At 50.8% G+C, this 13,025-nt stretch overlaps 1 protein-coding gene across 1 annotated transcript in view; it reads left to right on the forward strand.

The window, feature by feature from the left end:
- Positions 1-830: 830 nt before the first annotated feature.
- The window catches only part of CFAP410 (cilia and flagella associated protein 410), a 65,955-nt gene continuing 53,760 nt past the window's right edge, over positions 831-13,025 (forward strand). Inside the window, exon 1 of the mRNA XM_063932720.1 lies at positions 831-1,063. Coding sequence (XP_063788790.1) covers positions 987-1,063 — 77 coding nt within the window. The 5' untranslated portion in view covers positions 831-986. The remainder of the gene's footprint in view (positions 1,064-13,025) is intronic.

A 13,025-nucleotide genomic window follows, 5' to 3' on the forward strand; every position in this document is an offset into this window, starting at 1 on the left:
TCCGCATCTCCAGTCTTCTGCCGCTGGCCCCATCCTGGCCAGCGGCGGCGCCGCTTCTTCTCTGCATCCAGCCGCCGGCGCCAATCTTCTTGCTGAACCCCGGAGTCTTCTGGCCTCTTCTGCAGCCTATGGAACCGTTCCCGCAGTGTCCTCCGTCTTCTTCCGCGCGACCTCTTTCCATTCCCCGGCGGGGCCAGTGGCGTTTTAAAGTTGCCGCTCTCCGTGAACCAATCAATCACGACCTGCGAAATGGCAGCCAATGGCTTCCCATTGGTTGCCGCTCTGCGAACCGTGATAGGCTCATGGAGGGTGCCAAGTGTAAAACGCCGCTGCTGAACGACCCGTGTCGGGAACCAATAGACATACTTGCCTACCTGACCCTCTCCATGAGGGAGAAAATGCTCTGTTCCTGGACTTTCCTGGTAATGTATGATTGCCATCACCTGTGTTGAAACACCTTTCTTATCAACTAACTAGCTCACCACAGGTGATGGCAATCATACATTACCAGGAGAGTCCAGGAACAGAGCATTTTCTCCCTCATGGAGAGGGTCAGGTAGGCAAGTATGCCAATAGATGGTCCCATCTCTGGACACCCGCCGCTGCTGCAGCACCAGCGCTGGGATCAGACTCCTGCTGGTCCCAGTGCTGCCATCTGCTGTGCTGTATCCCTGCACTAAATGGCACAGCTCACTGAGTGCTGGCCAATCAGCCGCCGGATCTCAGAGCGAGGCACGGAACGCATGTGACTGCCAGGCTGGAGCCGTATGATGCGGTACGCCACGCCCCCAGGCGACCATGCAATCAACCGCCGGATCTCAGAGCGAGGCACGGAACGCATGTGACTGCCAGGCTGAACGGAAGCCGGATACTGCGGCACGCCACGCCCCCTAACGACCAGTCAAGCAGACGCCGGTGCAGCCCTAGTTACCGGGCGGCGGAGAGGCCGCTCATTCCCTCCGTTACCGGAACGCTGCGCCCCGGGCATGAAGCTGACGCGGAAGCAGGTTCTGTCCCGGGCTAAGGCCTCTGACCTGGAGAGTGTGAGGAAGCTGAACTGCTGGTGAGTGCGGGGGAGAGCAGGGGCAAACGGCCGCTCCACCACTACCGAGGTCCGCAACTCCTACACCGCTGCCAGTGACAGCCTACCCCGCCACTGCCAAGGGATCCCGCAGCTCCCGCCGGTGTCGAGATCCCGCATCTCCCTGGTGCCTGCCGCTGCTGAGTGCTGTGATGAGATCTCAGTCTGAGGATCATGCAGCATCATGTGGAGAACTGCCCCCTCCTGTATGCGTCACGTTGTGCCCCAGAGCTGTTGTTGCTGTCTGATGATGGGGGAAGTGTTCACTTTCATTGCTGCCCGGCATAATATACAGAGAGGTGCCCTGTGTAATATACAGAGAGGTGCCCGGCTCAATATACAGAGCTGTGCCCTGTGTAATATACAGAGCTGTGCCCTGTGTAATATACAGAGCTGTGCCCTGTGTAATATACAGAGAGGCACCCTGTGTAATATACAGAGAGGCACCCTGTGTAATATACAGAGAGGCACCCTGTGTAATATACAGAGAGGCACCCTGTGTAATACAGAAAGGTGCCCTGTGTAATATACAGAAAGGTACCCGGTGTAATATACAGAGCTGTGCCCTGAGTAATATACATTGCTGTGCCCTATGTAATATAGAGAGAGTTGCCCGGCGTGATATACAGAGCTGTGCCCACTGCCCAGCATAATATACAGAGTGGTGCCTGGCGTAATATACAGAGCTGTGCCTGGTGCCCGGTGTAATATACAGCGCGTTGCCCTGCGTAATATACAGAGCGGTGCCTGGTGCCCTGTGTAATATACAGTGCGGTGCCCGGTGTAATATTCAGTGCGGTGCCCGGTGTAATATACAGAGTGGTGCCCGGCGTAATATACAGAGCGGTGCCTGGTTCCCGGCGTAATATACAGAGCGGTGCCTGGTGCCTGGCGTAATATACAGAGCTGTTCCTGGTGCCCGGTGTAATATACAGCGTGTTGCCCTGCGTAATATACAGTGCGGTGCCTCGTGCCCTGTGTAATATACAGTGCGGTGCCTGGTGCCCGGTGTAATATACAGAGTGGTGCCCGGCGTAATATACAGAGTGGTGCCTGGTGCCCGGCGTAATATACAGAGCGGCGCCCAGTGTATTTCCTGAATATTATGCTGGCCACGACTCTGGGTATTACACTTAGGGGGGAGTTCAGTCAGCGGGCTCAGCAGGTGGGCTCAGTTTGCCCTGAAGGCTGACTGCAGGCCAAAGTTAGCAGGGATTTTTTTCTTTCAAAAACAAAATGCCCCATGTTCCCACTGTATCCAGTCTCTAGGTCGACCACACTTAGGTCGATAATGTCTATGTTGACAGTAAGTAGGTCAACAGGGACTCTAGGGCGACCTGACTTTCTCTTACGTCCTAGAGGATGCTGGGGACTCCGTAAGGACCATGGGGGTATAGACGGGCTCCGCAGGAGACATGGGCACCTAAAAGAACTTTTCCTATGGGTGTGCACTGGCTCATCCCCCTATGCCCCTCCTCCAGACCTTAGTTAGATTCTGTGCCCAGAGGAGAAGGGTACACTGCAGAGAGCTCTCCTGAGTTTTCTGTGGAAAAATAATTTTGTTTGGTTTTTTATTTTCAGGGAGTCCTGTTGGCAACAGGCTCCCTGCATCGTGGGACTGAGGGGAGAGAAGCAGACCTACTTAACTGATACGCTCTGCTTCTTAGGCTACTGGACACCATTAGCTCCAGAGGGAGCTAATGGTGTCCAGTAGCCTTAGACACCCTGGGGTTCGTCCCGGAGCCGCACCGCCGTCCTCCTCACAGATGCCGGAAGATAGAAGCCGGGTGAGTATGAGAAACAAGAAGACATCGCAGGCGGCAGAAGACTTCAGATCTTCATGAGGTACGCTGCGCGCCATTGCTCCCATACACAACACACAGACAGCACTGATGGGTGCAGGGGGGTCGCCCTGGGCAGCAATAAACCTCGTTTTTGGGCAATAAGGTGCTATTGGGCTGCGGAGGCAGCAAATAGATGATCCCCCGCCGTTTTTGTGAAAATTGAAGAGGGACCGAAGCCCGCCGCTGGGGGGGGGCGGAGCTTGATCCCTCAGCACTAACCAGCGCCATTTTCTCCACAGAGCTGCATGAGAAACAGTGGCTCCCCGGACTCTCCCCTGCTGAACGCTTCAGAGGTTGGAAAAAAGAAGGGGGGGGCACATTGGCGCGCAGTGAGTGGGAAATTGGATATATATATATAATATAAAAGCGCTATCTGGTTTTTCCAGTGTCATTTGGGCGCTGGGTGTGTGCTGGCAACTCTCTGTCTGTCTCTCCTTTGGGCCTGGTTGGGGTTTTGTCCCCTTATAAGTATATCCCTGTGTGTGTGGGGGGTCGGTACGTGCGTGTCGACATGTCTGAAGCGGAAGGCTTCTCCAAGGAGGAGGTAGAGCAGATGAGTGGTGTGTCCCCGTCGGTAGTGCCGACTCAAGAATGGATTGACATGTGGCATATGTTGAATGCAAGTGTGACATCTTTACATAAGAGGCTAGATAAGGCTGAATTCGGGGAGGCGTCAGGGGGTCAATCCTCGGATTGGACCGACTCAGGGCCCGTCGGGGTCTCAAAAGCGTCCCTTGGCAAAAATCGTGGACACAACTACTGACACGGACTCTGATTCCAATGTCGACTATGATGAAGCTAAATTGCACACTAAGGTGACAAAGAGCATTCAGTGTATGATTATAGCAATAAGAGATGTGTTGCATATTGCTGATGAACCCTCTGTTCCTGACACGAGGGTACACGTGTTTAAGGGAAAGAAACAGATAATAAACTTTCCCCCATCTCATAAACTAAATGAGTTTTTTTAAAAAGCTTGGGAGACTCCGGATAAGAGACCGCAGATTCCCAAAATAATTAATATGGCATACCCCTTCCCTACACAGGACAGGGTACGTTGGGAATCCTCTTCCACTGTGGACAAGGCTTTAACGCGCCTGTCAAAGAAAGTGGCGCTACCGTCTCCAGACACAGCGGCCCTCAAGGATCCTGCGGATCGCGGGCAAGAGACTACTTTAAAGTCTATTTATTCACATATTGGAGCTTTGCTAAGACCGACAATTGCTTCGGCATGGGTATGTAGCGCAATTTCAGCCTGGACAGATAACCTGTCGGCTGACCTTGATACCATGGATAGAGATACTGTTTTGTTAATTCTAGCCCATATCAAAGACACAGTCTTGTATATGAGAGACGCTCAAAGGGACATTGGATTACTGGCTTCCAGAGCCAATGCCATGGGTATTTCAGCGAGAAGATCCTTATGAACCCGCCAGTAGACGGGTGATGCGGATTCGAAAAGCATATGGAGGTTCTACCCTATAGGGGAGACGTGTTGTTTGGGGATGGGCTGGCGGACCTGGTTTCCACAGCTACCGCAGGTAAATCTAACTTTTTACCGTTTATACCCCAACAGCAGAAGAAAACTCCAACATATCAGATGCAGTCCTTTCGGTCACAAAAGTCCAGAAGAGGTCGGGGATCCTCCTTGCTTGCCAGAGGTAAGGGTAGAGGGAAAAGAACACCTGCTTCGGCTGGTGCCCAGGAACAGAAGTCCTCCCCGGCTTCTACAAAACCCACTGCATGACGCTGAGGCTCCCCTGCGGGAGTCCGCACCGGTGGGGGCTCGTCTTCGACTCTTCAGCCAGGTCTGGGTCAGCTCAGACCTGAATCCTTGGGCGTTGGAAATAGTTTCCCAAGGCTACAAACTGGAATTCGAAGAGGTGCCCCCACGCCGATTTTTCAAGTCGGCCTTACCAGCTTATACCCCAGACAGGGATGTAGTGTTGGCTGCAATTCAAACGCTGTGTCAACAGCATGTAATTATCAGGGTTCCCTTGAACCAACAGGGAAGAGGGTACTATTCAACTCTCTTTGTGGTCCCGAAACCGGATGGTTCGGTCAGACCTATTTTAAATCTGAAATCCCTAAACCTGTACATGTTGTTAATTGAATAAAACTAAGTGTATTGGCGCCAGGGGGGCTACTTTAGTGTAGGTGTTTTTCTATTGTTGTTCATCCTGTACATGAGAAGATTCAAATTCAAGATGGAATCGCTCAGGGCGATAATAGCCAGCATGGAGGAGGGGGAGTTTATGGTGTCATAAAGGATGCTTACCTTCATGTCCCCATATATCCTTCCCATCTGGAGTACCTGAGATTCGCTGTACAGGATTGTCATTACCAATTTCAGACGTTGCCGTTTGGGCTTTCCACGGCCCCAAGGATTTTCGCCAAGATAATGGCGGTAATGATGGTGGTCCTGCGCAAGCATGGAGTCACAATTATCCCATACTTGGACGATCTCCTGATAAAGGCGAGATCAAGAGAGCAATTGCTGAGCAATGTGACACTCTCTCTGAGAGTGCTCCAGCAACACGGTTGGATTCTAAATCTACCGAAGTCACAGTTGATTCCGACAACTCGACTAACGTTCCTAGGTATGATACTGGATACGGAACAAAAGAAGGTTTTTCTCCCGTTGGAAAAAGCCCATGACATCCAGAACATGGCAGAGACCTGCTAAAGCCAAAAAGAGTGTCAGTTCATCAATGCACTCGTGTTCTGGGGAAAATGGTGGCAGCCTACGAGGCCATCCCCTTCGGCAGGTTCCATGCAAGGACGTTTCAATGGGTCCTTCTGGACAAATGGTCCGGGTCCCATCTACATTTACATCAGAAAATAACACTGTCCCCCGGGACCAGGGTGTCTCTTCTATGGTGGCTGCAAAGTGCTCACCTTCTGGAGGGTCGCAGGTTCGGAATTCAGGACTGGATCTTGGTAACCACGGACGCGAGCCTCCGAGGATGGGGAGCAGTCACCCAAGGAAGAAATTTTCAGCGACTGTGGTCAGACCAGGAGTCCTGTCTACACATCAACGTGTTGGAGCCAAGAGCCATATACAACGGCCTTCGACAAGCGGAGAATCTTCTTCGCAACCTACCGGTTCTGATTCAATCAGACAAGGTCACAGCAGTGGCTCATGTGAACCGCCAAGGCGGGACAAGAAGCAGAGCCGCGATGGCGGAAGCAACCAGGATTCTTTGCTGGGCGGAAAATCACGTAAGCGCTCTGTCAGCTGTCTTCATTCCGGGAGTGGACAACTGGGAAGCAGACTTCCTCAGCAGACACGATCTCCTTCCAGGAGAGTGGGGACTTCATCAAGAAATCTTTGCAGTGATAACGGGTCTTTGGGGAGTTCCTCAAATAGACATGATGGCGTCACGCCTCAACAAGAAGCTTCGGAGGTATTGTGCCAGGTCCCGGGACCCTCAGGCAGTAGCAGTAGACGAGCTGGTAACGCCATGGGTGTTCCAATCGGTCTACGTGTTTCCTCCTCTTCCTCTCATCACAAAGGTGTTGAGGATCGTAAGGCGAAATAGAGTACAGACAATACTCATTGTTCCAGACTGGCCTCGAAGGGCCTGGTACTCAGATCTTCAGGAGATGCTCACAGGAGATCCCTGGCTTCTTCCTCTAAGGGAGGACCTGTTGCAGCAGGGTCCCTGCGTGTTCCAAGACTTACGTCGGTTACGTTTGACGGCATGGCGGTAGAACGCCGGATCCTAGCTGAGAAGGGGATTCCGGAGGAGGTCATCCCTACTCTAATAAAGGCTAGGAAGGAGGTGACTGTAAAACATTATCACCGTATCTGGCGAAAATATGTGTCTTGGTGTGAAACCAAGAACGCCCCTACGGAAGATTTTCATTTGGGTCGTTTTCTACACTTCCTACAGACAGGAGTGGATATGGGCCTGAAATTAGGCTCTGTTAAGGCCCTCTTGATATTCTTTCAGAAGGAATTGGCTTCTCTTCCAGAAGTCCAGACTTTTGTAAAGGGAGTGCTACATATCCAGCCTCCTTTTGTGCCTCCAGTGGCACCATGGGACCTGAACGTGGTGTTGCAGTTCCTAAAATCACACTGGTTTGAACCACTTAACAAGGTTGAGTTGAAATTTCTTACCTGGAAGGTGGTCATGTTGTTGGCCTTAGCATCTGCAAGGCAAGTGTCAGAATTGGCAGCCTTGTCTCACAAGAGCCCCTACTTGATTTTTCATGTTGATAGAGTGAAATTGAGGACACGCCCTCAATTTTTGCCTAAGGTGGTTTTTTCATTCCATTTGAACCAACCTATTGTGGTGCCTGTGGCTACGAGTGACTTGGAGGATTCCAGGTCCCTGGATGTAGTCAGGGCCTTGAGGATTTATGTAGCCAGGACGGCTGGAATTAGGAAAACAGAGGCTCTGTTTGTCCTGTATGCTGCCAACAAGATTGGCGCGCCTGCTTCGAAGCAGACTATTGCTCGCTGGATCTGTAACACGATTCAGCAGGCTCATTTAACGGCAGGATTGCCGTTACCGCATTCGGTTAAGGCCCATTCCACTAGGCAGGTGGGCTCTTCTTGGGAGGCTGCCTGGGGCGTCTCGGCATTACAGCTTTGCCGAGCAGCAACTTGGTCGGGGTCAAACACTTTTGCTAAATTCTACAAGTTTGATACCCTGGATGATGAGGACCTAGCATTTGCTCAGTCGGTGCTGCAGAGTCATACGCACTCTCCCACCCGATTGGGAGCTTTGGTATAAACCCCATGGTCCTTACGGAGTCCCCAGCATCCTCTAGGACGTAAGGGAAAATAAGATTTTAAACATACCGGTAAATCTATTTCTCGTAGTCCGTAGAGGATGCTGGGCGCCCGTCCCAGTGCGGAAACTCTGCAAGACTTGTATATAGTTGTTGTTTACATAAGGGTTATGTTACAGTTGGAATCGGTATTGGACCGCTACTGCTGTTTGTTCATACTGTTAACTGGTTATGTATGTTCCGGGTTACATGGTATGATTGGTGTGGGCTGGTAGGAATCTTGCCCTTGGATTTATAAAATCCTGCCCTCGTATTGTCCATCTCCTCTGGGCACAGTTCTCTAACTGAGGTCTGGAGGAGGGGCATAGGGGGAGGAGCCAGTGCACACCCATAGGAAAAGTTATTTTAGGTGCCCATGTCTCCTGCGGAGCCCGTCTATACCCCCATGGTCCTTACGGAGTCCCCAGCATCCTCTACGGATTAGGAGAAATAGATTTACCGGTAGGTTTAAAATCTTATTTCTCTAACGTCCTAGTGGATGCTGGGACTCCGTCAGGACCATGGGGAATAGCGGGCTCCGCAGGAGACAGGGCACATCTAAAAAAGCTTTTAGGTCACATGGTGCGTACTGGCTCCTCCCCCTATGACCCTCCTCCAAGCCTCTGTTAGGTTTTTGTGCCCGTCCGAGAGGGTGCAATCTAGGTGGCTCTCCTAAAGAGCTGTTTAGAAAAGTTTTTTTTTAGGTTTCAATCTCAGTGATTCCTGCTGGCAACAGGATCACTGCATCGAGGGACTTAGGGGAGAGATTTCCAACTCACCTGCGTGCAGGATGGATTGGAGTCTTAGGCTACTGGACACTTAGCTCCAGAGGGAGTCGGAACACAGGTCAGCCTGGGGTTCGTCCCGGAGCCGCGCCGCCGATCCCCCTTACAGACGCTGAAGAGACGGCAGAACGGAGGTCCGGAAAGCAGGCGGCAGAAGACTCCTCAGTCTTCTTGAAGGTAGCGCACAGCACGGCAGCTGTGCGCCATTGTTGTCACACGGCTCACTGACTCAGTCACGGAGGGTGCAGGGCGCTGCTGGGGGCGCCCTGGGCAGCAATATAATTACCTTTAGTGGCAAAATAAATACATCACATATAGCCATTAAGGCTATATGTATGTATTTTAACCCAGGCCAGTTTCTTAAAAACCGGGGAAAAGCCCGCCGAAAAAGGGGCGGAGCTTATTCTCCTCAGCACTCAGCGCCATTTTCCTGCTCGGCTCCGCTGGTGATGAAGGCTCCCAGGTCTCTCCCCTGCACTGCACTACAGAAACAGGGTAACAAAGAGAAGGGGGGCATAAATTGGCGATATTTATATATTAAGAGCGCATATATAGTAAACAACACCTTCTAGGGTTGTTTATATACATTTATAGCGCTTTTGGTGTGTGCTGGCAAACTCTCCCTCTGTCTCCCCAAAGGGCTAGGGGGTCCTGTCTTCGATTAGAGCATTCCCTGTGTGGCTGCTGTGTGTCGGTACGTGTGTGTCGACATGTATGAGGACGATGTTGGTGTGGAGGCAGAGCAATTGCCGATGATGGTAATGTCACCCCCTAGGGAGTCGACACCGGAATGGATGGCTTTAGTTATGGAATTACGTGATAATGTCAGCACATTACAAAAGTCAGTTGACGAAATAAGACGCCCGGCAAACCAGTTAGTACCGGTTCAGGCGTCTCAGACACCGTCAGGGGCTGTAAAACGTCCTTTACCTCAGTCAGTCGACACGGGTACCGACACAGATGAATCTAGTGTCGACGGTGAAGAAACAAACGTATTTTCCAATAGGGCCACACGTTATATGATCACGGCAATGAAGGAGGCTTTGCAGATCTCTGATACTGCTGGTACCTCAAAAAGGGGTATTATGTGGGGGGTGAAAAAACTACCTGTATTTTTTCCAGAATCAGAGGAATTGAATGACGTGTGTGATGAAGCGTGGGTTAACCCCGATAGAAAACTGCTAATTTCCAAGAAGTTATTGGCATTATACCCTTTCCCACCAGAGGTTAGGGCGCGCTGGGAAACACCCCCTAGGGTGGATAAGGCGCTCACACGTTTATCAAAGCAAGTGGCGTTGCCGTCTCCTGATACGGCCGCCCTCAAGGATCCAGCAGATAGGAGGCTGGAAACTACACTGAAGAGTATATACACACATACTGGTGTTATACTGCGACCGGCAATAGCCTCAGCCTGGATGTGCAGTGCTGGGGTAGTGTGGTTGGATTCTCTGACTGAAAATATTGATACCCTGGATAGGGACAGTATTTTATTGACTCTAGAGCAATTAAAGGATGCTTTCCTTTATATGCGAGATGCTCAGAGGGATGTTTGTACTCTAGCATCAAGAGTAAGCGCGATGTCCATATCTGCCAGAAGAAGTTTATGGACGCGACAGTGGTCAGGTGATGCGGATTCCAAGAGACATATGGAAGTATTGCCATATAAAGGAGAGGAATTGTTTGGGGTCGGTCTTTCGGACCTGGTGGCCACGGCAACTGCCGGCAAATCCACTTTTTTACCTCAGACCCCCTCCCAACAGAAAAAGACACCGTCTTTTCAGCCGCAGTCCTTTCGCTCCTATAAAAAGCGACCAAAAGGACAGTCTTATCTGCCGCGAGGCAGAGGAAAGGGTAAGAAAGGGCAGCAAGCAGCCCCTGCCCAGGAACAGAAGCCCGCCCCGGCTTCTACAAAGCCATCAGCATGACGCTGGGGCTTTACAAGCGGACTCAGGAACGGTGGGGGGTCGACTCAAGATTTTCAGCAATCAATGGGTTCACTCACAAGTGGACCCGTGGGTCCTGCAGATAGTATCTCAGGGTTACATGCTGGAGTTCGAAAGGTCTCCCCCTCGCCGGTTCCTAAAGTCTGCTTTACCAACGTCTCCCTCAGAAAGGACGTCGGTTTTGGAAGCCATTCACAAGCTGTATTCTCAGCAGGTGATAGTCAAGGTACCCCTCCTACAACAGGGAAAGGGGTATTATTCCACACTATTTGTGGTACCGAAACCGGACGGTTCGGTAAGGCCTATTCTAAATCTGAAATCCTTGAACCTGTACATAAAGAAATTCAAGTTCAAGATGGAGTCACTCAGAGCAGTGATAGCGAATCTGGAAGAAGGAGACTTCATGGTGTCCTTGGACATAAAAGATGCTTATCTACATGTCCCGATTTACCCCTCACACCAAGGGTATCTCAGGTTCGTGATACAAGACTGTCATTATCAGTTTCAAACGCTGCCGTTTGGGTTGTCCACGGCCCCTCGGGTCTTTACCAAGGTAATGACCGAAATGATGGTTCTTCTACGAAGAAAAGGCGTATTAATTATCCCTTACTTGGACGATCTCCTGATAAGGGCAAAGTCCAGAGAACAGCTGGAAGTCGGTGTAGCGCTAACACAAGTAGTGCTTCAGCAACACGGGTGGATTCTAAATCTTCCAAAATCTCAATTGACCCCGACAACACATCTGCTGTTCCTGGGCATGATTCTGGACACGGTTCAGAAAAAGGTATTTCTCCCGGAAGAGAAAGCAAGGGAGTTATCCGAACTTGTCAAGAACCTCCTAAAACCAGGAACTGTGTCAGTACATCAATGCACAAGAGTCCTGGGAAAGATGGTGGCTTCGTACGAAGCGATTCCATTCGGCAGATTCCATGCACGAACATTTCAGTGGGATCTGCTGGACAAATGGTCCGGATCGCATCTGCACATGCATCAGCGGATAACACTGTCACCGAGAACAAGGTTGTCTCTCCTGTGGTGGTTGCAGACTGCCCATCTGTTAGTGGGCCGCAGATTCGGCATACAGGACTGGGTCCTGGTGACTACGGATGCCAGCCTACGAGGTTGGGGAGCAGTCACAAAGGGAAGAAACTTCCAGGGCGTGTGGTCAAACCTGGAGACGTCTCTTCACATAAATATACTGGAGCTAAGAGCGATCTACAATGCTCTAAGCCTGGCAAAATCGCTGCTTCAGGGTCAGCCGGTGTTGATCCAGTCCGACAACATCACGGCAGTCGCCCACGTAAACCGACAAGGCGGCACGAGAAGCAGGAGTGCAATGGCAGAAGCTGCAAGGATTCTGCGCTGGGCGGAGAATCATGTCGTAGCACTGTCAGCAGTGTTCATCCCGGGAGTGGACAACTGGGAAGCAGATTTCCTCAGCAGACACGACCTTCACCCGGGAGAGTGGGGACTTCATCCAGAAGTTTTCCACATGATTGTGAACCGTTGGGAAAAACCAAAGGTGGACATGATGGCGTCTCGCCTCAACAAAAAATTGGACAGGTATTGCGCCAGGTCAAGAGACCCTCAGGCAATAGCTGTGGACGCTCTGGTAACACCGTGGGTGTACCAGTCAGTGTATGTGTTCCCTCCTCTGCCTCTCATACCAAAGGTACTGAGAATTATACGGAAAAGAGGAGTAAGAACAATACTGGTAGCTCCGGACTGGCCAAGAAGAACTTGGTATCCGGAACTTCAAGAGATGCTCACGGAGGATCCGTGGCCTCTACCTCTAAGAAGGGATCTGCTTCAGCAGGGACCTTGTATGTTCCAAGACTTACCGCGGCTGCGTTTGACGGCATGGCGGTTGAACGCCGGATTCTAAAAGAGAAGGGCATTCCTGAGGAAGTTATTCCTACTTTAATTAAAGCCAGGAAAGAAGTGACCGCACAACATTATCACCGCATTTGGAGAAAATATGTTGCGTGGTGTGAGGCCAAGAAGGCTCCAACGGAAGAATTTCAATTGGGTCGATTCTTACATTTCCTGCAAGCAGGATTGTCTATGGGCCTCAAATTGGGGTCCATTAAAGTTCAAATTTCGGCCTTATCAATTTTCTTCCAGAAGGAATTGGCGTCAGTGCCTGAAGTACAAACTTTTGTCAAAGGTGTACTACATATACAACCCCCAATAGTGCCTCCAGTGGCACCGTGGGATTTGAACGTGGTTCTAAATTTTCTCAAATCTCATTGGTTTGAGCCTTTAAAATCGGTAGATTTAAAATACCTTACATGGAAGGTAACCATGCTGTTGGCCCTGGCTTCAGCCAGGAGAGTTTCGGAGTTGGCAGCTTTGTCATACAAAAGCCCATATCTGATATTCCATTCGGACAGGGCAGAATTGAGGACACGTCCTCAATTTCTCCCTAAGGTGGTTTCGGCATTTCACTTGAACCAGCCTATTGTGGTGCCTGCGGCTACTAGCGACTTGGAGGACTCCAAGTTACTGGACGTTGTCAGAGCATTAAAAATATATATTTCAAGGACAGCTGGAGTCAGAAAATCTGACTCGTTGTTTACATTGTATGCACCCA

Source organism: Pseudophryne corroboree, chromosome 7 (assembly GCF_028390025.1).
Source record: "Pseudophryne corroboree isolate aPseCor3 chromosome 7, aPseCor3.hap2, whole genome shotgun sequence".
NCBI classification, from domain to species: domain Eukaryota; kingdom Metazoa; phylum Chordata; class Amphibia; order Anura; family Myobatrachidae; genus Pseudophryne; species Pseudophryne corroboree.